The 24,362-nt window shown below is 39.8% G+C and overlaps 1 protein-coding gene across 14 annotated transcripts in view; it reads right to left on the minus strand.

Moving 5' to 3' along the window:
* The window catches only part of GRIP1 (glutamate receptor interacting protein 1), a 737,425-nt gene that overhangs the window by 67,036 nt on the left and 646,027 nt on the right, over positions 1–24,362 (minus strand). For all 14 annotated transcript variants that reach the window (XM_051846415.3, XM_051846410.3, XM_051846416.3 and 11 more), the window contains 3 exons: positions 18,975–19,161; positions 18,240–18,385; positions 7,362–7,442 (listed from right to left, as the gene is read on the minus strand). In XM_051846415.3, coding sequence (XP_051702375.3) covers positions 7,362–7,442; positions 18,240–18,385; positions 18,975–19,161 — 414 coding nt within the window. The remainder of the gene's footprint in view (positions 1–7,361; positions 7,443–18,239; positions 18,386–18,974; positions 19,162–24,362) is intronic.

The raw sequence follows: 24,362 nt of genomic DNA on the forward strand, positions 1-24,362 counted from the left end.
CACCATGTCTCAAATTTCTACCACCTGAGAAGAACTCACAAACTAGGCATACTTTGCTTGGCTTGTGATGTTTGAATATATTAATTGCCAGGGGATGGTGCTGTGGCGCAGCAGGTTAAAGCCCCAGCCTGCAATGCCAGCATCCCATATCGGTGCCAGTTCAAGTCCTGGCTGCTCCACTTCCAATTCAGCCCTCTGCTAATGTGCCTGGGAAGGCAGCAAAAGATGGCCCAAGCTTGAGACCCAGAAGAAGCTACTGGCTCCTGGCTCTAGCCTGGTCCAGCCCCAGTCATTATGGCAATTTGGGGAGTGAACCAGCAGATGGAAGATCTCTCTCTGTCTCTATCTCTCTCTGCAACTTTGCCTTTAAAATAAATAAAATAAATCTTCAAAACAATTAATTGCTAACATTTAAAACAGATTTTCTATAGACATATGGTTTCTTTTTTTGTTTTTGAAAAAAATATAGAGGGGCAATATAGTATAGTGATGAAGAGGCAGGACTTGGCAGTCACAATAGTTAGATTCAAAATCCTAGCTCTATTAGTTAAACTATGTGTGCCTGAGCACACGATCCTTAGGTATCTTAGTTTCCTCATCTGCAAAGTGGTAAAGGATGAATAACAGCAGCATGTACCCTGAGTGCTTGTGGTAAAGTTTATATGCTTTATTACATGTGAAAGTACTGGACCAGTGCACCCAGAATGCAGGACTGAAATCTTTATTGTTATTATTATCCAACGATATTGGACTCACCTTCCCGCTCCCCACTCTAGATGGAGCCTTTAGACTCCCACCTGCCATTGTCTTCACTGCACAGATCTCACTGACTGCCCTCACCTGGGAGGGCTTCTGAGTTTGTGACCCTCTGAGAAAATATTTGCATCCACTTAGTGCTCTGAATTTGATTGGAAATCTCCATCGGCTCCTTCGTTTATTTAATGCATATTTATTGACTGCAAACTATGAGCCAGGCACCTCTGTTGTGGGTCCTGGTTTTGAAACCCCAGAGAGGTTGGGTAAGAAAAAGAGGCAAGACTAGTTTAATCTTATGAGGTCATTAGACATGAAATATTTTTGTCTTTTGTGAAGTGATTTCAACAGGGACGTCCTTACAAACAAATCAGTGGGGAGGGACACTAAATAGGTCAAGACTGTGGTTTGGTAAGAAAAGGCCTGAAATAAACTTAACTCAAACTCTTCCTTTATATTTTCATTGTCAGCACTCTTGTTACTAAGAACTGCATTATTTGGGTCATTACAAGCTTCTTCAGACAAGACAAGCTTAACTTGTCTCAAGTTTTGGTATTGTCTTGTATGCCTATAGCTCTTCTGCAGTCCTGCTAGGTAATGTCACTGGCATATCCATTTGTATAACATTATAATGGCTGATATTTTTCAAGCTGCCCATGCTGTACATTCTTGATTCTCACAGGGAAACCACTTACTAGATTTTACTTTTTAATTACATCAAAATTATACATGTATATATTTATTTGAAAGAGACAAAAAGTTCTGCAAGATAAGTCCTCATTTTTCTGCTTCTCTAGATGGAGCAGCTTTCTGGGCTTTGTTTGTTTCCACATTGCTAAGTAACATGCAACTCTTGCTTCTAAAATATTTTTCTTCCAATAAATGTTTGCCACGATTTGTGTAAGGTTAATATCCGGTATTTACTTCAGCATGTTTAGATCAGCAGTATCCAGAGACAAGTCATGTGGCCTTCTATGATTTCTTTCCTTTTCTGTTGAACAACATATCTTCATAGTTATGTCATCTCAATGTTTTTGTTTAGTTTTCTTGTGATTATCATGAATTCAACTCCACAGATTTGTTATAAATATGTAAATAATCTTGTAATATATTAAGTGGCATCAGGAATTCTGGCAGAACTTTCTGAATAATCTGGACTGTTTTCTTTCTAGGGTTTGCTACATAGACCTTGGGAACTTCCCTTCCATAGACTCTCGGATCCCAGAAGTTTTCATCTCTTCTCTTTCACATCTGTGGACAATTTGCAATGTGAATCCAACTTCTCACTTTCTGGCTTTGCTTTCTTTCACTTTTGATGATGCTCATTCTTGATTTTTGAGGGAGGATGCATGGAAGGAGGACTTTCTGAGACCTTGTATAGCTGAACAGTTAATTTTCAAGAGCCATTCGCTCCCCCTGTGGGTGTTATTTTGGGATAGCATGTTTGATTCACAACTGATTGACAGCTTTTCTAGGTAAAGAATTCTAGGCTAGAAAACTGTTCCCTGTGGAATTCTGAAGGAAATCCACTCTTCCATTGACTGCATTGCTTTCTAGCTTCCTGAGCGGCCCCAGAAAAGCCTGCTATCATTCTGATTATCTGGTTATTATTGGTTTTATTATGACACCTGTTTGAAATCCACTCCTCACACTCACCCACTGGAATCCTGTAGGATTACCCCTCTACCCAGTATTCTTAGATCTTATAATCACCTGTCTTGGTGTAGGGCTGTTCTCATTCATGGGTTACAGACCCATTAATTTGGAAATTGTCATTGATTCTAAGATATTTCATTATATTATTTCTTGGATGCTCTTCCCTCCTCTTTCTCTCTGTAATGCCTATTATTTGGATGTGCTACCATTTGCACTCATCCTCTAAATTGTTTTTTATCTAGTCTAAATTTCTTGTGTATTTTGTTCTACAATCTTGAAATATTCTGCAATTTTAATTTTTTATTTTTTCATTTCTGCTACTGTATTTTTAATTTTCAAGAGTCCTATGTTGCATGCTAGATGCTATTTTCTAACAGTGTTTGCTCCCAACTCACCCCTAAGGGTACACTATGTTGCTAATAATGTTAATGACGGGGTTTTTTGGCTTGCTTTTTAGTTTTCTTCTTCCTGCATATACTATTTCTCTGCCTTTCCTTTCCTCTCTGTTTTTGGTGATACTTTTGCATGTGTAATTCTTTTTCAAGTGCCTTTTTATTCTTGGTTGTCTGTTTATATTAAAGAATGTGGCCCCTCTGGCAGGGTAGAAGGGCACTTAGCTCTGCAGAATAGAGGAAGGCATCTCAGGTACTGATTCCTTCTTCAGAGACTGTCCATCTTCCTGCCTTAGCTTTACCATCACTCTCACTTCCTTCTATCTCTGATCACATCAACCTCCAAATCTCTTGGGTATACAGGATGTAAATTGGGTTCATTACCAGCTTTGGTGGTTGTTGTCTATTGTTCTTTTCTTTTCCTTCTTACTGGTTTTTGCCACTTGAAAATTCTTATACTGTAATTTTAAAAAAGCAAAATCATGTGTTCAAGCTATCATCTTCTGACCTAGCCATTTTAGAATCACCTGTCACCCTTTACTGTAAAAACTAATTTTTAGAGTGAACATGAATTTTTTCAAATAGTTGTCAGAGAAGGTATAAAAGTGACAGTCTATTTTTTTATTAAATACCACTTTATACACTTGAAGACAAGTAAACTCAGATGAATTCTGAAGCTAATTAAATGAGAATAAACAAAATATTCCAAGAACATCCTATAACATCAAGCCATTCATGACACTTGCTCTGCTCATCAAGTACTTTGTTCAGAGTCTGATCAAGTGTCCAAACTACATTAAAACACACAGACACCTACACAATTACCCAACTTTGCTTTAATTGCAACTATATACATAATACACAGCAAGTAAAGCAAGTTGTTTGATTTGAAAGGAAGCATCCAGGATGGTTTTTATTGGAAAGCTGGCAAAAATTGCTCCATAAACCCTTCTTTCTAAATATGCCCAAGACTTAGGGGGTGGGTGATGACAGATTAGTTGTGTTTCTGACATAGGCTGCTTTATGATTTTTATTAAAAAGAATAAAGCAAGCCTTTGTTCCTGCAAATGATTCTGTCACAACTCTAAAGGAAAGTCAACAAATTAACTACTCACAAAATGTTGCCTTCTCCTTTTCTGATACGGGATCTGGGGAGACCTGTCAATCAGACAGCAAAGGGATGTGTGGCACAGTGACAGCAAAGACACTGTTAAGTCAGACAGAATGGGTTTGGATTCCTGCTTCACTTGTTATTAGCTCTGGGTCTTTGTGCAGGTGACTCAGCCAAGCTGTACTTTCCTCTCTCTAAATTGGGATAGATGTCAAAGGACTGCTTTGAGGACTAAGAAAGAAATCACACAGTATTGTATTGTGCAATGCCTAGGATAAACTAGACACAAATCCCTGAAATAGAATCTCAGAAGGAAACACCAACATCCAGAGGAATTTACTGTCAATTGCACATGGCAGAGACAAATAGGGGTCTATGATTGGGAAGGCAGGTGGTTGTGCTGGAAGGCTGGAGCTCTCATTTCTGATTGGTTGAAGTGGAAGGCTGTCAAGAAGTGGTTTCCAGTTCCACACTGTATCCTTCTGCTAGGTCGTTCCACTTTATTTGCTGCCATAAATCACTCCATATTGTAGCAATAACATCAATAAAAGTAATGTCCGATGCTAATGTGCTGTGAATGTTTCATCAGGAGCTTGAGAAAATTAGTCTAAAACTGCTCACCACATCCAAAAAGAGAGACTAATTTCCCAGTCAATTAGGTCTGAAGAGTGAGCAGCAAAGGCACTGATGGGAGGCTTCCAGAGATGCAGGCTGTTCCTTAGAGTGTCCACCAGGGGAAGAAGGCAGAAAGGGAACTTTGCACAAAGAGCAGAAAAAGTCAGTGAACTCTCCCAGTGCCTCGGCCTCACTCACAGAGCCTGTGTTTGAAAGTGGGCCTCTGGATTTCCTATTTAAGAAGTATAAATACAGTTGGCACTGGATTTTGTGGTCTGCAGCTATGCTTGAAATATTGCACACAGCTCAATGTGCAAAGAATGATCATCACTAAAATCATGAACATTTGGTCGCATTTCCAGTGTGTTCTAGGCACTTCACAAATACCAGCTCATTCAATCTTCTCCATAATGCAATGAAGAAGGAAAACTGGATGCCATTTTCTAGATGAGAAAACTGGAGCCAGAGAGGTCTACAGGATGGGGACGCAGGGCAGGTCCTGAATCCTTATCTTCATCATTTTCTGAGTCAAGGCTTCATTTGTCCACAGAACAGCCTTGGGACAAACATGTATGAGGGCCTTTAAAAAAGCTCGTGGAAAATGTATTTTATAAAACAACTATACTTGGATTTCAATTGTTTTTGCATCAAAATAAACTTATTGTTTAATTCCATTTTCTGTGAAACTTCTGAAATCCCCTTATCTACTGAATATGTCCCTCAAAGGCACATTTCCTGGGGTAAACAGTACTTGGTAGAACATTGTGGATAAGACGACTTTTTTTTTTTTTTTTTTTTTTTTTTTTTTTTTTCACAGGCTGAGTTAGACATTGAGAGAGAGAGACAGAGAGAGGTCTTCCTTTTGCCGTTGGTTCACCCTCCAAGTGGCCACCATGGCCGGTGCGTTGCGGCCAGCGTGCTGCGCCGATCTGAAGCCAGGAGTCAGGTGCTTCTCCTGGTCTCCCATGCGGGTGCAGGGCCCAAGCACTTGGGCCATCCTCCACTGCACTCTCAGGCCACAGCAGAGAGCTGGCCTGGAAGAGGGGCAACCGGGACAGAATCCGGCGCCCAGACCGGGACTAGAACCCGGGGTGCTGGCGCTGCAGGCCGAGGATTAGCCTAGTGAGCCGCGGCACCAGCCCAAGACTTCTTATATATTCATTCAACCATCACAGGTATTCAATAAGCACCTTGTATGTGCAAGGAATTGTGTTAGGCTTCAGAAGTTGACTACCTCATTACAATGGAAATAGATTTTGGCTTTTTTTTTTTTTTTAAAGTAAATTCTGTTTTCTCAGAACTGGCAAAATACAAGTATCTGTACCAGGAGACACAAACTCAATATGGTGGTGATGAGTTGTATAAATGGAGCTGTTGCTCCAGAGGGCTAGCTAACGGGTGTGACAAGCTTATTCATCATTTTTTCATCCATGAACAGCTCACAGCTGGCTAAAACTCAAGACATTCTTATGGCAGTTTTTGTGTTATTGCCATTGTTGCTATCAAAATCAATACATTACATCCTTGTTCTTAACATTTTTCTGATTCATAGCACTACTTTTTTAGTGCTGCAATAGATTCATGTGGCTTATTGGTTATAAATAAAATTTCATTTTTCAGTATTCAATTTATATCATCAAAGTAGAATCAGAATGCTCCATTTCATACTGCTCAATCAAGAATTCTTTATTTTTGCTTGGCAGTCACAAACGCTGTCTGCCAGTACAGCGAGGCACTTTTACATAGCCTTATCACCCTTTGTTGAAGAGATCACCTTTTGGTCACAGTCATTTGCCTCCATGTCTCCTATGGCCTTTTAGTATTTATCATTGGCTTCATTTTCTTGAGGCATTAATGCATGAACTTAGTCTATGGGTAATAAAAACACCTCAATTTCTGTTTTATAAAGGTCCACTGGGGCTGATATTTTCCAAGTTGTTTTATCAAAGCAGTTGTAAAACTAGAGCCTAGTGCAAGACAGGAATTAAACACATCCATATGCTCTGCTTTTCAGTTTGGTTTGGTTACCCAGATACCCTGCACTGTGGAGCAATTCAGGAATTTACTAAAGTAAGAGCCACTGTTTTAGTGTTGTGAAATGGATTACAGACACATGGTGGACAGATGAGAAGATAGTCTTAAAAGTAAGTAAATGAAACTTTGGCTAGTTAATTATGAAACAATCCACTAAAAAGTAGAGAATCTATATGTATTTATCTATTCATCTCATTATTCATGGAGGATGTGAAAGCATGAATATTTACTACTTGCTAGACATTACAGTAGGAATATATTTTATATAGGTGAAGAATGAGATCATGGGAAGTTTAAGTAATTTTCCCAGTTCACATAGCTAGTGGAGATGTGACTAGTTCCAGTGTTCTGTCATGGCATATAAACTTGGAAACAGCACTTAAAACATTTGCCACACCTGTAAACCATTTGACAACACAAGTTTCTAATGTCTGTTAAAAATTCTCTCTATATTTTTAATTTATTTGAGACACAGATAGAGAAACAAATATTTTGAGAGATACATAAAGTTCCTATTCACTGGTTCAATCCCCAAATGCCTTCAATGGTTGGGGCTGTACCAGGGCCAAAGTTGGGAGATGGGAACTCAGTCTGGGCCTCCCACGTGGGTGGCAGGAACCTAACTACTTGAGCAACCACTTGTTGTCTTCTTGGTGCACATTACTAAGAAGCTGAAGTCAGGAGCCAGAGTCAGTATTTGAACCCAACACGAGACACCAGTGTCCTAATCAGCATTTTGACTGCCAGGCCAAATGCCCACCTTCAAATTCCATATTGTAAAATAGATAACTTCTACTTACAACTTATGGTTATTCCAAGTTCCACGTTGTGCTTCTTAGGGAGCTTTACATGAAATGTTCCACTGCTGGGGATGACAGACTCTGTAATTGCAAAAGAAAAAAAAGAGTGTGTTTACAGAATACCCAGACAACTGGAGCATCAGAAACGAGCTCATCCGCGATGAGCTACATCGTGACCATCTGCAGTTAAAGCTGTAGGAAGCAGCTGAATGTTCGTAAAGAGAATAATCCTGGCAAACTAAGCCTTTGGTGATGAATATATGAGGGGACTTCAAAAAGTTTGTGGAAAAATGGAATTAATTAAAAGGTTAGCATGTTTTGGTGCAAAGAATTTTGAAATCCATGCATACAAGCGATCTTCAAAAAGTTCATGAAAAATATGCGTTATAAGAAATGTACACATGGATTCCAAAATGTTTTCTGCAACCATAAAATTATCTTTTAATTCCATTTTTCATGAACTTTTTGAAATCCTCTTGTATGTTTTTCCCATGGGAAACTATGTAAAATTCTCAGCAATAGTTGAGTTTGCTGTATCTCACATGTGATGCAGGTATAATATACATTAAATTTGTTTGTAATGTAAGTTAAAATTACAGATTCCAGAATTATCTCAATTTATGACAGAATCTCTGAAGATGGAGTCTAGAAATCTGCATTTCGAATATGTTCTCTAGGAGATGCTTAGACATACAAGTTTAAGAGCCTCAAACCTGGTTATACTTTTTCTCCAACCATATTTTCCCAGAGTTTATTATTAAGCAATTCTTGGCATTTTTGTTGTATTTGTTGTTGGAAGGTAACTGACAGAATAGATTTCAGCTTGGTTTGATGGTGGTTGACTGGTGGTGGGGACAGAGGATGGATGCCTTTATTTTTAAACAGTAAAAAGGATCATGAAATAGATAGAAGCAGGGATGATATGCAAAATATTTCACAACCAGAATGGTGCTGGCCATGACCATTCTGATAGGATGCTGACCACAGAGTAGCAACCCAGGGGTCCAGGAGACCCCAATGGCACCAAGGGTGACCCTTTAGTTTGTGGATCCTGGGAGCTCTTGAAGGTCCCAGAAAGGACAGGAGACAGTGAAATAGGGTGTAGGTGGGATCAGAAATTGGCCAATCAGTATAGAAGGAAGTCAATATTGTAGCAATAGAGGGGGAATCAGTGTACACTGACTGAACCTCAACATTGTACAGAACTTACCTAATTTTATTAGAACTTAATTAAAATCTGAAAAAGGAAAGAACTGCCACATTTTCTTATATATACTCTTAAAATCCCTTTAAACACTTGGGAGACCTATAATTAGTGGTAAAGTTAAAATGGAAACATCCTCTGCAAAGATAATATCTATTCACACTAGGTTACTAATGACTATAATTCTTTCTTGAAAGTTTTGGCGAGAAGTGGGAAGAGGCCTAAAGAGCAAAGGAAGTATTAACATAAGGGGAGGATTGTGGGATGGCTGCACTAAAGTACTCTTACAGCTTGATTAGCCTGACTCAAAGTTGCCTCCCCATCTAGTACCCAAAGAATTAACTGCAGCATCTGTGATGTGGGCAGAACTATTAGGCCCTCAGGCAACAGGTCCAATTTGTTAACCACATAGTTAGTACATTTTGGGCCTCTGCACAGCAGAGGTGAAAGTTAGGATTGGGCTTATGGAAAGAGAGCGCTCCCTTTCCTGTTCTGTCTTAAATTGTTCTTTTTGTCCTCTTGTCCTTTCCTGTGAAATATTTAGGCAATAAACCTTTTACAAGACCAGAATCTGAATTTCCAACTGGGGAGGCTGGCAGTAGAGTATTCAACTTCTGAGCCTTGTAAAATATGATTCTTCTGGACCCTCCAGGCTCCCAGAAAGCCACATATAAAAAAGAAATCCCAGATTGCTCCTCTCAATCTCAGTGGTGCTGCCAGGTGTTCCCTCTCGGGGGCTCTGTTTTTTATTCATCTCAGAGGAGAGGAATGAGGGAACTGGCTGCCTTTTCCACTCCCTCTCTCTTTCTTCTTTTTTAAAGATTGATTTGAATATTTGACAATTTTTGTTTATTTGTTCATTCCCAAAATGTCTACAACAGCATGGCTGGACAAGGTTGAAGCCAAGAGCCAGAACACCATCTAGATCTCCCTCATGGGTGGCAGGAACCCAATGACTTGGATTATCATCTGCTGCCTCCTATGTGCATTAACAGGAAGGTAGTTAAGGAGTTGGGGTGAGACTTGATCCCAGGCACTCTGATATGGGATGAAGGTGTCACAAGAAGTAGCTTAACATGTTGTCCCACATCATCTATATCTCTTCTCACTTTTAACTTCCTTGTGATCAGGTGAGTGCCAAAGACTGACTGGTTTCATTTTTCTTCAATGAACACTCTGATGTGCCAGGCAGTGAACTCATATATATTTTGAAGTATCTTTTTTAAGTATTTGTTTGTTTAATCATTAAGCATTTATACTTTCATTATTTCCCAACAGGACTTAAGATAGATGAAATAATTTATTTCCTCCAATAGATTTCACAAAGATCAGCAAATTTTCATAAACTGGGGCAGAAAGAGAGAAATGATATAGATAAAGGATTTAGGTATGCTTTTCTTCTTGATTCAGGTGCTGCATGTATCATAAATACTTATCTCCCAAACATTTCTCTCAATCCTGCCTTCTCTGCATCTTTTTCCTGAGCCCTTCTTATTCTCCATTCCAACAACAGAAGGTCAATTGGTACCTTCTTTCCACCCTTAAAATGACTGTTTAGAATTTGGAATAAGCAGACAGACTGGCAAGGAGGGCCTTTTGAAGTGGCCACATTTTGCCAACATGCACCAGTAGCCAGGCTTCAGAGAGAGGGAAGAAAGAACGAAGCGTACAGGGGGAGACAGTGTGAAGTCTTGGAAAGAAAGTCTATGATTGGCCTTGACAGTGCTTGACCTCTGATTCGAGCTCTCCTGGAAGTGAAATACAGGTTGGCTTCCCATAAATGTATCTAAGCTAGCTGGAGGGCATTTCTCTTGCTTGTAACTCAAAGATATCTGATGAACACATTGCTTCAGTAGGGGAAAGGGACTAGAGGAAAGCAGAAAGTCACTGCCAAGGGTTCATGGGCACACAGGAATAAATAATTTGATCCTTGGGATAAAGCACACAAGTGGTACTTAAAGAAATATACAAGTAGCACCACCGTCCATGGAGCTCATTTTATGTATATGTAACTGCTCTAGAGTTTTCTGCTTTAAGAAAATGTTCTCTGTGAGAGGAAAAGGGAACATGTTATATCTTTGTATGTGAGTATCTGTATCTAAATATGTACTTAACATCTTGCCCGTGAAGCTATGCTTTTATATGAGTGAGATCTTTGAATCACCAGGGCTGGGAAACACTGATCTATGGTAGTTACTATGGTAACATTCGGCTTTTATAAATTTTTAATGCAGGGAAACTTGACCAAGATTAACACTGTTAATGATACTGGAGAAGATATTATCACTTCCAGGAAAACAGTAATGGATCACTTCTGACTACATAAGATTTGAAATATTCATAATGACGAACAAATAACAACTAATGAATCTCTTTGATCAAGCTGTGGCTTCATTTTAATCTTTAAATGCCAAAATGATTTATTTTATATTTGTTATTTTTTCCTTGTATAATTATTTGGTTTTTAAAGCAAAGGTCCATTTATTCTGGGGTTTCATGAAGAAACACTACTAAAGGGGAAAATAGTCAATATTTGGAAAAAGAATAAGAGTAATTCAATAGAATCTGAGAACAAATGATGTTTATTTTGTTAGACTCCCTTGCAATTATTTTGTATTTCCCTGGTTTTGCTTTATCTTTGTTAATACCATAATTAAAAACACATTTGGGTAAACACAGGTTTCCTTCCTTCCAACAGATCTGCCTTTCTTCCCAAAGCATTTATTGTTGGCAGAGTAAGATAACCACTACATGGTAATCCATCAGTTTAGACTCCCTTGTGAGGAATGTCAAAGCTTAACTCCCATTCACTCAGAAAGGCTTGGGGAGGGGGGCTCCAGTAATGATGGCAAACATAATTTGATAGGATTTTCACTGAGACTTCTTTCCAAAACAAAGCTGTATTTTCTCTAAAAATAATCTCAGAGTTTAAAGTAGAAACTTCAAGGATTCATGGCATTAGTTGTAGGTAGGAATATAAATGCCTATAATAAATGAAACAAAATGTGAATTGTGCACATGTTATAACATTATAAAACTCTAAGAGGAGTTTGGTAGAAGAAAATAAAAATTTAGCTTTATTAATAAATAAAACAAGAATGATGGGATTATATGCACCTTTACTTAAAATGATTTCCATTGAAGTTATTATGATATTTGTAGCATAGTACCTATTTAAAGAAACAGGCTTAGACAAAAGTGTACTCACAGTCAAGATTTTAACCACTTTCTATCACTTGGAATATTTATAAAATAGAGACAGTATATCTCTGAAACCCAAGGACCTGGGAGTTAATATCTAGGTATAAAATATTTCAGAGGAAGAATTTTGGAAAGGAGTGGCTCACAACAGGAGTAAATTTAGAAGGATGGGTCACATCCAGAGATACCCTTTTTTTTTTTGACAGGCAGAGTGGATAGTGAGAGAGAGAGACAGAGAGAAAGGTCTTCCTTTTGCCGTTGGTTCACCCTCCAATGGCCGCCACGGCCAGCGCGCTGTGGCCGGCGCACCACGCTGATCCGATGGCAGGAGCCAGGTGCTTATCCTGGTCTCCTGTGGGGTGCAGGGCCCAAGGACTTGGGCCATCCTCCACTGCACTCCCGGGCCACGGGAGAGAGCTGGCCTGGAAGAAGGGCAACCGGGACTAGAACCCAGTGTGCTGGCGCCGCAAGGCGGAGGATTAGCCTAGTGAGCCACAGCGCCAGCCCAGAGATACCCTTTTAATGTCCCAAGTTCCTGATTGGCTGAACAAGGTTTTGCTGATCTAACATTTCCAATAGATTCCATTAGATCAAGATCAATCTAACTAGGGTGTTTTTATCAAGGATTCTGATGCTATGTCTAGATTGATCAGGAGAATGCAGATTCCAATTGGTGATGTCTGCCATGAGCAAGGAAGGAGGTAACAACAGATGGGAACATATTTTTTTGCTCTACTGTTGATCATTTCTATCCCTCTGCACTGGGTTGCTTTCTGCAACAGACAAGGGCAGGGGGAGATGATCTTGAGCTCTTTTTCTCCTGTCCCTTATTAAGTACATTGAGTATCAAAGTGGGTTTAACAGATATTGTTCCTATTTTTTAGGAGCTTAAGCTTAATTAAAATACTCAATCAATGAATAGTAAAATATGCATGTAAATTAAGTATGCCTTAAACAATGAACAAATTTCAAAGATACACATAAAACAGAAATGAATTTATATCACAAGTAACTATGCAGACATTGCTTGTGGAGAAAGAAAAATTGTGCTGGCTCATATCCCTGGCAACAGTTCTAAGCTACTGTCGCAGGGCAGTAGCTTAGAACTCCTACCACAATTATTTCATGCCGGTAACTCTTAACATCTGTGTGGAGAGGTAGTGTGAAAGGATATGGAAAAGACAGACTGCAAGTCAACAGACCCAGGGTCTATAAGACCTTGAGTTTCCCCACCTAAGCCTCAGTTCCCCCATTCATAAATAAATTAAGGTATTGGATTATAAGGATCCTTTCACCAACAATGTTCTGTCATTGTAGTAAGCAGACTCTGGGACCACTGGACAGCCTTCTCTGAAAACTACACCGTCACTATCATTTGGCTGATTCTTACAGGATCCTTCTACTTGATTTATGACTGGGAGGCTACAAAATCTAATGTGGGACAATCACATTCTTGCTTCCTTTCATTTTAGCAATGATGGAGCAGCGACCACATACAATAAAAAGTCAGAGAAAGTTTGCCTACAGAGACAAACAGAATTTTTGCACAAAGCAACAGCACTGAGAGACCAAAAGCCTCCGAAGAAAGCAGGAACCATATTGGTTCTTGCTGCAGACTAAAGTTTCTGATACCAGTCCTTCAGGAGAGCCAATTCCCATCCTCCCATCCTCCCTCCCTCCCTCCCTCCCATCCTCCCTCCCATCCTCCCATCCTCCCATCCTCCCATCCTCCCATCCTCTCATCCTCCCTTCCTCCCTCCCTCCCTCCCTCCCTTCCTTCCTTCCTTCCTTCCTTCCTTCCTTCCTTCCTTCCATTCTTCACCAAGTCAGACAGGACAGCCTCTTGTATTCCAAGCACTATTTTTGGGTGCTAAGGGGCTTTTTGTGAGCTAAAGGTACAAAGTCTGTGACATCACAGGCTTTTGTATTGGAGAAGAAAGTAAACAAATAAACCTACAACATAATAATCAGAGCTCAAGAAGGGCTGAGAAGAGCTATAAACTGGGGTAAGAGGGTACAAAATGATGGAGGGTCAGGGAAGTCTTCTCAGAGCAAATGCAATTTGAGCAAAGACCTAAATGAAGGGAGCAAACCACCAAACATATCAGAGAAGAGCTGTCCAGGATGCAGAGGACAGAGCTACTGCTCAGATCCTCTGATGGCATTGTGCTTAGCATGTCAAATGCAGTATTTCATACTTCCTCTTCATTCTAAGCCCTGTTATCCCAATTCCTAATGAAAGTAACTTTTAAATATTTTCACATAATTTTATCCCATCCTTCTGAGAAATTTCACTATGGGGATGGTCCTTCTCTCTCTGCATTCTCAATTCCCAGATTTCCCCTGGTTGAATGGCTTTTACCTTTCTCCCACTCAGGCAACTCATTACCCTGAGCTTTACTTAACCTTTTCTGAAACTTCAAACTTTAATATGATGCTTTGACTTCAATCTCCTAGCCATTAGCTCTCTTACCTCCTTTCTCTCACTGTACCCAGTTTTCTTCCTGAAAACCTATAGAATTTCTTAAGCCCTCCCTTCCTCTCAGTCTACTAGATGATTCTTTATTGATTCCCATCAATCACCAACTGAGAGTCTTCCAAACACAGGCAATGCTAAATGGTAGTTAGGGTATGGCTTTGGGAGTCAGCTTGCCTAGGTTAAAATTCCAGTCCTACCATTCACTATGTGTGCCTCCATTTTCTGAGGACATGAAAATAGTCAGTTCTGAGGCCGGTGCTGTGGTGTAGCCTATAAAGCTGCTGCCTGCAGTGCTGGCACCCAATATGGATGTTGGTTCAAGTTCCCACTGCTCCACTTCTGATCCAGCTCTCTGCTATGGCCTGGGAAATCAGCAGAAGATGGCCCAAGTCCTTGGGCACCTGCACCCATGTGGGAAACCTGGAAGAAGCTCCTGGTTCCTGGCTTCAGATCAACACAGCTCCAGCTGTTGCGGCCACTTGGGGAGTCAACCAGTAGATGGAAGACGTCTCTCTCTTCCTGCCTCTCTGTAACTCTGCCTTTCAAATAAATAAATAAATCTTTTTTTTTTTTAAATAATCACTTCTTCTATAATTGTTTTATGGATTAAATGATGTAGTACACACACAGGCCACAGCATAAGTACTTGATAAATATTACTGTGATAACTTTTATGCTATTATAATTATCCGTCTGTTCTCCTAGCAACAATTTGAACTTCTTCAACTCAAGTTTTTCTGTTGAACTTTAACTGGGAGTCTCTGGTTCAACCCTCTATGTTCTCTGCTCTTGATCAGTACAAAAATAAACCTACTTCACCATAGAGGTTGAATTCTCTAAACCAGACTCTGCGTGGTTCACCCCTTAGCTTCAAAATTCCTTTACATGCTTCAGTTGGTTTTCTCATTCCTCTCATTTGCTATTCTCAACCATCATTCTTTTACCTCCCCAAGGTGCTGACTTTTCCACTCTTTCTTTACAGCTCTCCTATGAACCACACAGCTAAATATACATTTACATTCTCACATCCTTTCCTTGAATCCATAAGAATCTGTCCTAGACTAGTTGTGTACGTTCTAGAGAACCTCCCCGTATTGTTCCTTTGGGTGCCTGATCCCAGCAATGTTATCTTCTCTTCTTCATTTCAAGTCCCAAACATGGTAAGATTCTCCAACATTAACAAAACCAAACAACAAAACAAAGCAACACACTCTGAACTTTAAATCCCCATTTCTGTTGTTCCATCTCCTAACTCTACAACTAAATTTCTTGACCTTGGCAAATGTCCCCTGGAGGCCAAATTGACCCTGGTTGAGAACTACAGATTTGAAGATAGGTAATATAAAATAGAGCAAAGTGTATATAACTAAATGCAGTAGAAGTTCTGAAAACAGCAGACCATGGTGACGTTCATCGATTTCTTGCACTCCCCAGATGTCTGCAATGGGCAGGGCTGGGCCTGGTAGAAGCCAGGAGACAGGAACTCCATCTGAATCTCCCACATAGGTGACAGGGGCCCAATTACTTGGCCATCTCTTGCTGTTTTTCCAGGAACATTAGGATGGAATGATATCGGAATTGGAACAGCCATTCTAATCAGTGCTCTGATATGGGATGCTGGTGTCACAGGCAGGGGCTTAACATTCTGTGCCATAATGCTGCCCCCTCCTCCCACTTCTACTGAGTCTTCTTTACCTTTGTAGCTAGCATCTTTTCTTCAGGCAAGTCCCCTTCTTGGCCTCCTCCTTATTGCCACTCTTTCCTAAGTTGTCTTCGTTTTTTCCAATGACTTTCATAATCATTGATGTATTGATTACTCCTTGGTCTTGTTTTCTAGTTAAGCTCCCAATCCCAGGCTTCAGGAAGTGTTGCTTATACTCTCCTGGGAACCCCCTTCTGCATTCCAGTAGCAACACTACTTCAGCAAGTCTATGCTCATCTTTCAGCAGTTCTTCTTGTCTAATCAGCTCTGAGCTCCTTGAGAATACTGATCTTTTCTATTTCTTCTTTAGTGATCTGAACAAAGCACAGTGCCTAGCACTTAGTAACCAGTGCACTATAATTGTCTTTTGAATTAAGCAATGGATTTGCTTGTCTCTTTTCTCTAATACTGGAAGTAAATTTTCTAGCTCATGTCCAAAATAGAAATCCTTCTACTATCCCTACATTTCTGCTTTTCTAGTCTTCTTGTGAGTTAAAGATATTGCTGTCTACCCATCTGCTCACCCCCCACACCTCAGGAGTCAGCCATGATTTTCCCTTGCCCATATCTTCCATATCTAATCCATAAGCAAGTGCTATTAGTCTTGTCTCAAGCCACACCCTAAATCTCATTCTCTGTCACCTCTAGCACTGCCACTTTGTCAAGCCACCATCCTTTATTTTCCATCCAGCTGCAGCAATCTTCTGCTTTTTCTGCTTCTGCTATTTTGCCCCATTTCACAAGGCACTCTCTGAAAACAATCATCATTCACTCCCCTGTGGAAAACACTCTATGGTTCCATCACCCCGTAATATAATAATCTAAATGCCTTAACAGGACATTGAATTAACAGGCCCCTTTGAATCTCTCTAACCTCATCTCCAATTCCAATTCCAACCCCCAGTTCCCTACCATGCTCCAGCAAGAGCTCTTTTTGTTGTTTCTCCACTGTGGTTATTATTCTGGCTCAGGGTTTTTATACTAAAGTGTTCTCTTTCTAGAACCTCATATGGATGGCTCCATTTCAATATTACCATCTCTGTTCAAATGTCATCTCTGTAAAGAACTATCCTATTACCCTCCCCTTACCTCACAGTCATTCTGTAACCTTCTATCCTCTAACTTTCTATGCTGTAATAAGCTTCAGGTAGGCATGGTTTGTTTGTCAGTCTTGTGGAGTAACTGTAACATAGTATGAAGGTTCTTCCAAAGGTTCATGGAAATGCATATTGTGAAAATACTCTGCATGGCATTCACAATCACTGCACTGAAATACGATTATCCTTTAACTCCACTTTTCCACAAACTTTGTGGACTAGCTTTGTAAATACTAAGCAAATATTTGTTGGAATAATGTGATTCCTGAGTCCCAAAACCTATTTTTACTGACTAGGAGAGGTTCTTGATTCTGTGAGGTAACATTTCACTGCAAGAAGACAACTTTCTTAGCTCCACATGCCTGCCTGCTACTGACTAGAACTCACTCCATGACCAAACTTCAGTTAGGCTTCTCCAAGACTACTTCTTGATTAATTAGGCTTTTTCCTTGCCCAAGCCCTGTGCCTGGGAGTTTTGACAAGAATCATTCTGAGCCAATTTAGCTAGAATTCTCCCAACCTTGATATCTAACCAAGTTTCTCTTGGTAGTTTTTCATCTAATGATGCCCTGACCTCTCTAAATGCTATATATAAATTCTTACCTGTCCTGGTTATATTTGGAATTGAGTTCCATCTCTCTTCCCTAAGGTAATAGTCTTGACCCCTATTGCAACATTCTTGAATAACATCTTCCTTGTTATTTTTTTTTAACAAATGTCTGGTGCAATTTCTCTTGAACATTAAAGGGCAAATACTTACCTATTGGGATTGTATAAATCCAACTAATGAATTTTCATTGCTCCCTACAGAACTTCCATTTTTTTTTTTTTTGCAATGAGAAGTGTCAGAGAGACTTTTCCCATCTCTGTGACTGAAGAATATGGTTTCTCTAGCATATAAAAGAAAGTCAGAAAGAATAAAGGCTATGTGATTTTTTTTTAAAAAAATCACCTCTACAGTGGCTATTACTTATTCAATTTGTCACATTTATTTTCAGTTGTTCTTGTGGTGACATTTTAATGAATAACACAAAATAACATTTTAATGAACACTCAAATCAAAATGACATCCAAACCTCTTAAACAAAAACACGTTCAGTATATAAAAACATAGTTTCCCCTCTGCCACGCAACCAATGTAATTCACATGCAGCCCACTCCTGACTCTGTCACTGACTTAAGATTATCGTTATACCTGCAACATCAAACTCGATTTCCAGAGTGACCTTGCTCGTGACTGAAGAGTCTCGGAGGAGCTGATTGGCTTCCTCAAAGGTGCTGTCTTCAGTTGGAATTCCATTAATGGCCATCACTCTGTCTCCAATCTGTAGCACCCCACATCTAATTTAGAATCACATGTTAGAGGTTGTAGATAGAATAAATAATTTTCAAGTTGAGCATTCCAAATCTATCTTGTTTGATTCTTGAAAAATAGCATAAGCATTTGTTTTTATTGATTCAACATTGTGGGCATCAAACTAGGTAAATGTCAAGGTCTTGCACTCTTGTTGATTTTCAGGTTACAATTGTGAAGAAGGGAATCTTAAACTATCCCAGAGAGGTAATTAATAATTCATAACAATGGTATTGTTATAATATGATCTGAAAAAATTTATAGTAATGATGAATCATTTCTATATGGCAAAGAGATTAAAGTTTAAACTTTACATTTTTTTCATGGATTTTCTCCTTTTTAATTAATATAGCCTCTAGTCCCCAGTTGGACAAAGTCTTCTAGATAAAAGTGTCCATGCTTATTATTGTCTTAAACCCGATCAAAAACATAAAATTCTGTTTTAATGGGCAGAGAGTTCATTATGTATTGCATTTCCTGCATTGAGCACTGCTCCATAATTTATTAGCCGTTCAAAGATAGCCAGCATCATAAATGCAGAGCAGAAAAAAAATACTGTGAAAGAAAGTATCTCACCTCTCTGCTGGGCTGTCAGCTTCAATATAGGAAATCAGAGGTGGAGAAGAGAGAGTCTCTGTGGCAAACACACTGCCCTGCAGTTGGATTCCAAATCCTGTGACAGGATCTGCTGTCAGCACAACTTCTGTGGTTTCTGTGTGGACAACCTGCCCAGCCAGTCCCACTGTGCTAGAGGCTAAAGACACTAGAGGAGCAAACATGAAAAAGAATGACATTAGTTTAGAGCAAACGCCAGTAACTCCAGCATTTCCAAAACAGATTGTATCTCTGAGCAAAAGCTCTCTGGCAATGGCAGGAGGTTAAATTTTGGCTTTTTATCAAAAAGTGTAGCCTGAGCTCAACAAAATATATGAATCTCCCAATATTTGTCACACTTAAATCATAATAACAATGCAGCCTCCTCCATCTCCTAATCCATCAAACCAGGGACTGTTGTGGGGATGTAGGAAAAGAATGGTCTTGGAGTCAAGCTACATGGGTTCCAACCATGGCTCTATCACTAAGCACCAGCTGGGAGGCCTTGAGATAAGTCATTTCATCACTTTGTGTGTTTGAATCCTATCTAGAAAAAAGGCAGTTGGGCTATGTGATGTAGCCATCTGCACTTGAGCTCCATTGATTTTCTCCAAACAACCCGAACTTCAGCTTTGAAGAAATTACTAAATCTAGCCTGGGGGTGGTGCAGCTATGCTGATCCTCATCCATTCTCTAGCATTGCATTGGCAGGATAGAGTCATCTAACCTCTGCCCATTCCTTCTACCCTAAATTTGTTCTCTTCTGCTCTTGAGCTTTCCCACTAGGTCTCCTAATTCATTCATTTCTCTTCTCTGAAACTTATGTAAGCCTCTAGGCAGAAATACGTTTTATATCCATCCCTTTATGATTGGGCTGTGGGATTTCTCTCTCTCAGCCCTGCCTACTGGACCTGGTCGTCTGTGCTCTCTGTACATGAGCTCTCTGCCTGCAGGGTCCTCCATATAAGGTTACTTGCTTCCAAAAGTGTCTTCTGTCCTCTCTACTTTAACTGAAACCTAATGACATCAGATACCTCAAAGCTATTTTTTTTTTCATTCCCTCTACTTGGGGTAAGGAGAGAGAAAGGTTTATCATATTACTGCTCCCTGCATGTAGTGCTGTCCTCTCAAGCAGCACCTATTTTAAATTCCATATTCTATACTCATTTCTTCTTTGTCTCACCTTCGAATCCTTAATTTTGTACTTAAAGAATTCCTCCTATTTCCTTGATAATTTCAAGATTTGACTCTTAGTTACCTCTGCTAACCTGTAGCATCTCCTTTCCCTCACATCATGGTAACAACCTTTTAATGTGCTGGCTTTCTGGTTCTCTTAGAATCTCAATGGCAATCATAACAATTCTACCCTGTTCCAGCTCTCTGCCAGCAGAGCCCCAAGCTGGACAACAACTTCCTTCAAATGGGAAAGATCTCCAAGATTTCAATCTCTTAATCAACTTTTTTCATCACAAACCCCTTCTTAACCACCTTTCCCAGTCCCTACAACCTAGTTTCTTCCTCTTTATGATTGACAGTCTTATTTCCTCTAACTTGTCTTCTCGTGGTTTTCAAATAATATTATATATATGTACTTACATATATATAATTTATGTGAATGGCAGTGTTACAGAGAGAAGGAAGTCTTTCATCCATTGATTCTCTCTACAAATGGCTTCAATGGCCAGGGCTGGGCCAGGTTGAAGCCAGAAGCCAGGAGCTTCAAATGGGTCTCCCAGGTTGGTGCAGTGGCCCAAGGACTTGAGCCAGCTTCCACTGCTTTCCCAGGTGCATTAGCAGGGAGCTGGATCAGAAGTGGGGTAGCCAGGACTTGAATCAGCGCCCTTATGGGATGCTGGCTTCATAGGCAGCAGCTTAAACCATCAAGCCACAACACCAGCCCTTCAAATAATAGTAACAGATTTTTTTCCTTCAAGTAGAAGCATTTGAGGCATGTCTTTGTTGTCCAAATAAAAACAGAGCTACCGTAGTTGAGGTGGAAATGGGACATTACACTGGCCTCTCCTGGCTTTAGATGGAATTCCTGGGGATGCAGTTGGGAACTACACTGCCTTTTACTGGCATCATTTCCCTGTACACTGTACCTGGAATCCTAGTATTTCAATGATACATCTGCTAGTAATCAGATATTTTTAAACCTCATGAGATTTGGAAGACTCTAATACTTGACACCCTTTGGTAATGTGCTGGAAAAAGTTACTATTGGGCCTTGGAATCCTTTGTTGCATAATATTTTGGCATCCTCTTTGATTCCTTACAGAATCTGTCTCAAGAATTTCAACCCGTCAAACTTTAACACTTTACTTCAAGATTGTAAAGATCCAATGATTTATAACCATTCTTTGAAAAACATCATTCTCAACTTCAGTTACTCTGCATCATCACCTGTTCACTCCCTTTCCTTTTTACCCACTTCAGAATGTATGCTTTCTTCTTTTTCAAGGCTAACTCCTCCTTTTAGTGTTTTTGATACTATCCCTTTCCATCTCCTCAGTGATTTTTGTGTCTCCAAAAACTCTCTTGCTGCTGTTTCAAACTTTTCTACTCATTGCATTAGCTTTCTGACCTCTGTCTACAGAGTTGTGTGGATAACTAAATGTTCTGAAATTTGGCTCTTCCCTTTACTCTTGCAGAAACATTTCATCTATGACCTACAGATTGCTACAATGTCCCCATCCCCTCTAACTTCCCTGCAGCAACTGGCGTTGGGACCACCCATTTCTTTCTGAAGCTGCTCTCCAGGTTTCCATGAAGCTTTGCCCCAGCTTCTTGTTTTTCAGTTTCTTCCCGTTCTTTTGCCTTCATCTGCATTCAAAACAAAGTCAACCCTGTCAAGCATTTTCTACTTCCACACTTCCCCTAATCCTCTTCCAAAACGTCCATGATATGACCTCTGACCAAATGACAGGAAGTTCAGAAAGTTCATGAAAGATGTGTAATAAAAAAGAATGCACAGATTTCAAAAAGTCTTAAATGAACTTATCTTCTTTTCATCTTCTGCAAACTTTTTGAAGCCTCTGTCCCCCATATTTTTTCAAATCTATCTTTCTAGTTTCTCTCCAGCTCCTCACTTGACAGGTTATCTCATCCACAAACACATTTGATTGACTTCTTGAACTCTGCATTTTCAAATGAAATTAATCATCTTCCCTTTCTCATTGCCTCTACTAAATTTGTGAATTTTGGAACCATCTTGTGACAAGTCCTCCAGGCTTGAAATCTCAAAGTAGCCTCTGACTTACAACTCCTCGTGATTTCACATTCAATCAGTTGCTAAGGCTTTTAAGGATGACCACTGAGACACACCTTGTATATATTCTCTTTTCCCTTCTTGGTTTCAGTATCTTAATTATATTTCCACTATTTTTTACTCAATTATTCTAGCATAAAATATTTCTGAGTCCTATCATGATGAATGCTTACAGATTTTATATTATATATATTTTTTTCAGAATCTTCTAGAAAATGAAATGTCGTCATTGCTAATAGAGATTACTTTATAGACCTCTAACCAGTATTTCTGCATTTTGTCTTATGCAACAGCCAACTTGCTGCCAGAGTGGTGGTTTGTTTTTTGTTTTTTGTTTTTTTTTGACAGGCAGAGTGGATAGTGAGAGACAGAAAGGACTTCCTTTTGCCATTGGGTCACCCTCCAATGGCCGCCACGGCTGGTGCGCTGTGGCCGGCACACCGCGCTGATCCGAAGGCAGGAGCCAGGTGCTTCTCCTGGTCTCCCATGGGGTGCAGGGCCCAAGCATTTGGGCCATCCTCCACTGCCTTCCCGGGCCACAGCAGAGAGCTGTCCTGGAAGAAGGGCAACCAGGAAAGAATCCGGTGCCCCGACCGGGACTAGAACCCAGTGTGCCGACGCCACTAGGTGGAGGATTAGCCTATTGAGCCACGGCGCTGACCCAGAGTGGTCTTTCTAATATGCAAAGGTCATCCCCCTTTAGAATTTTTCAGGGACTTCCTATTTGTATAGAAAAAACTTTTTGATTCCAGCAGAACACAAAAGCCCTTAATGAGTTCATCTTGTGCCTAGTCAGTCTCTTGTTCCTCTAAGCCATGCCCCCAGTCCTGTTTGTATAACTTGGTGTCTTGTACATACTGAACCCTCTGCCCCTTTAGTCCTTGCCCTGAGTCTTTGATGTCCTCTTAACAACATTAGGGTGAAATTAGATACTCAATTTTCTAGCCTTTTCACATTTCTAACACATATTCCTGTTTTAGCATTTATTGTTTTTTTACATGACTACTTCTCTACTTGACACTGATATCTTGATAAGCTAGGACCAGCTCTTTTAACACCAGATATGCCAGTGTGTGGCACATTCAATACATGTGCATTAAATAAGGAATTAATTAAGCTTTAGATATCATCTACATGTTCCTTTTTGGAATCAACACTTCATGTAGATACCTCATAGCTACCATAATGAACTAGAAGTCATTTTCCTAGATGGTAGATCATTGTAACTGATGGGGTAGGGGAAGGAAAGGTAGATCATTAGTGTGGAAGGAATAAGTAAAAAAAAATCCCTTTTCCTTGAGAAGCATCTTCTTTCTGTCTCAGCTGGATTAAAGTTAGAGTAGCCTGAAGAGGGGGTTAGGAAGAAGGCAACTTCTAGTCCTAAGCTTTTCATAGGTGGCAGCCTACAATTGCAAGATCTGTGTCACATATGGACCACCACCACTAATTCAGATAACATTTTCAGGGGTGGTTTTGCTGACGGTGAGTACGCTTTGATTGCTTTTTATATCATACTTTTGGCTACCAGTGTCAGAAAACCACCAGAAGATGCTGCTTGCCATCAGGGAGGATCTGGAGTGTTGCATTCCTCCCCCGCTGTTATTCCCAGCAGACCCGAGTGTATGCCAGTGCCTCATCTCTTCAGGAGGTTACTTCCACTCACTGTCTGAGCAAAGCTTTTTGGATTTTCACAGCAATACTTTACACCTTCATGAATCTTTCAATAGGTTCACTTTAATACTTTTCCCATTTGAGATGTCATATCTGTAGATTTCTGGACTACTTAACTGGAGTTAAAAACTGTTTTTGAACCATTAAGTCATCTGTTTACTATGTCTGCTAAGAAAGAACCAAGAAGAGCCAGGTCAGTTTGATAGTAACAGGTGGAATTAGATTATACACAGCGAAAACCTACACAAAAGACTTCATAAAGTTTTTGGAACAGAAGAGAGAGTTGAAGAATTTCATTTTCTAGAAGATTCTGAAAAAAGAAGTGCTAATTCATCATGGTTATTATCAAACTTATAAGCTCCATCTGGAGGCAAGCTGAGGTGATATAAAGTATTAGGAAACTTAATTTAGGATTTATAATAAATTTATGT

This window comes from Oryctolagus cuniculus, chromosome 11 (assembly GCF_051225735.1).
Source record: "Oryctolagus cuniculus isolate XC-2025 breed Fujian yellow rabbit chromosome 11, ASM5122573v1, whole genome shotgun sequence".
Lineage (NCBI taxonomy): Eukaryota > Metazoa > Chordata > Mammalia > Lagomorpha > Leporidae > Oryctolagus > Oryctolagus cuniculus.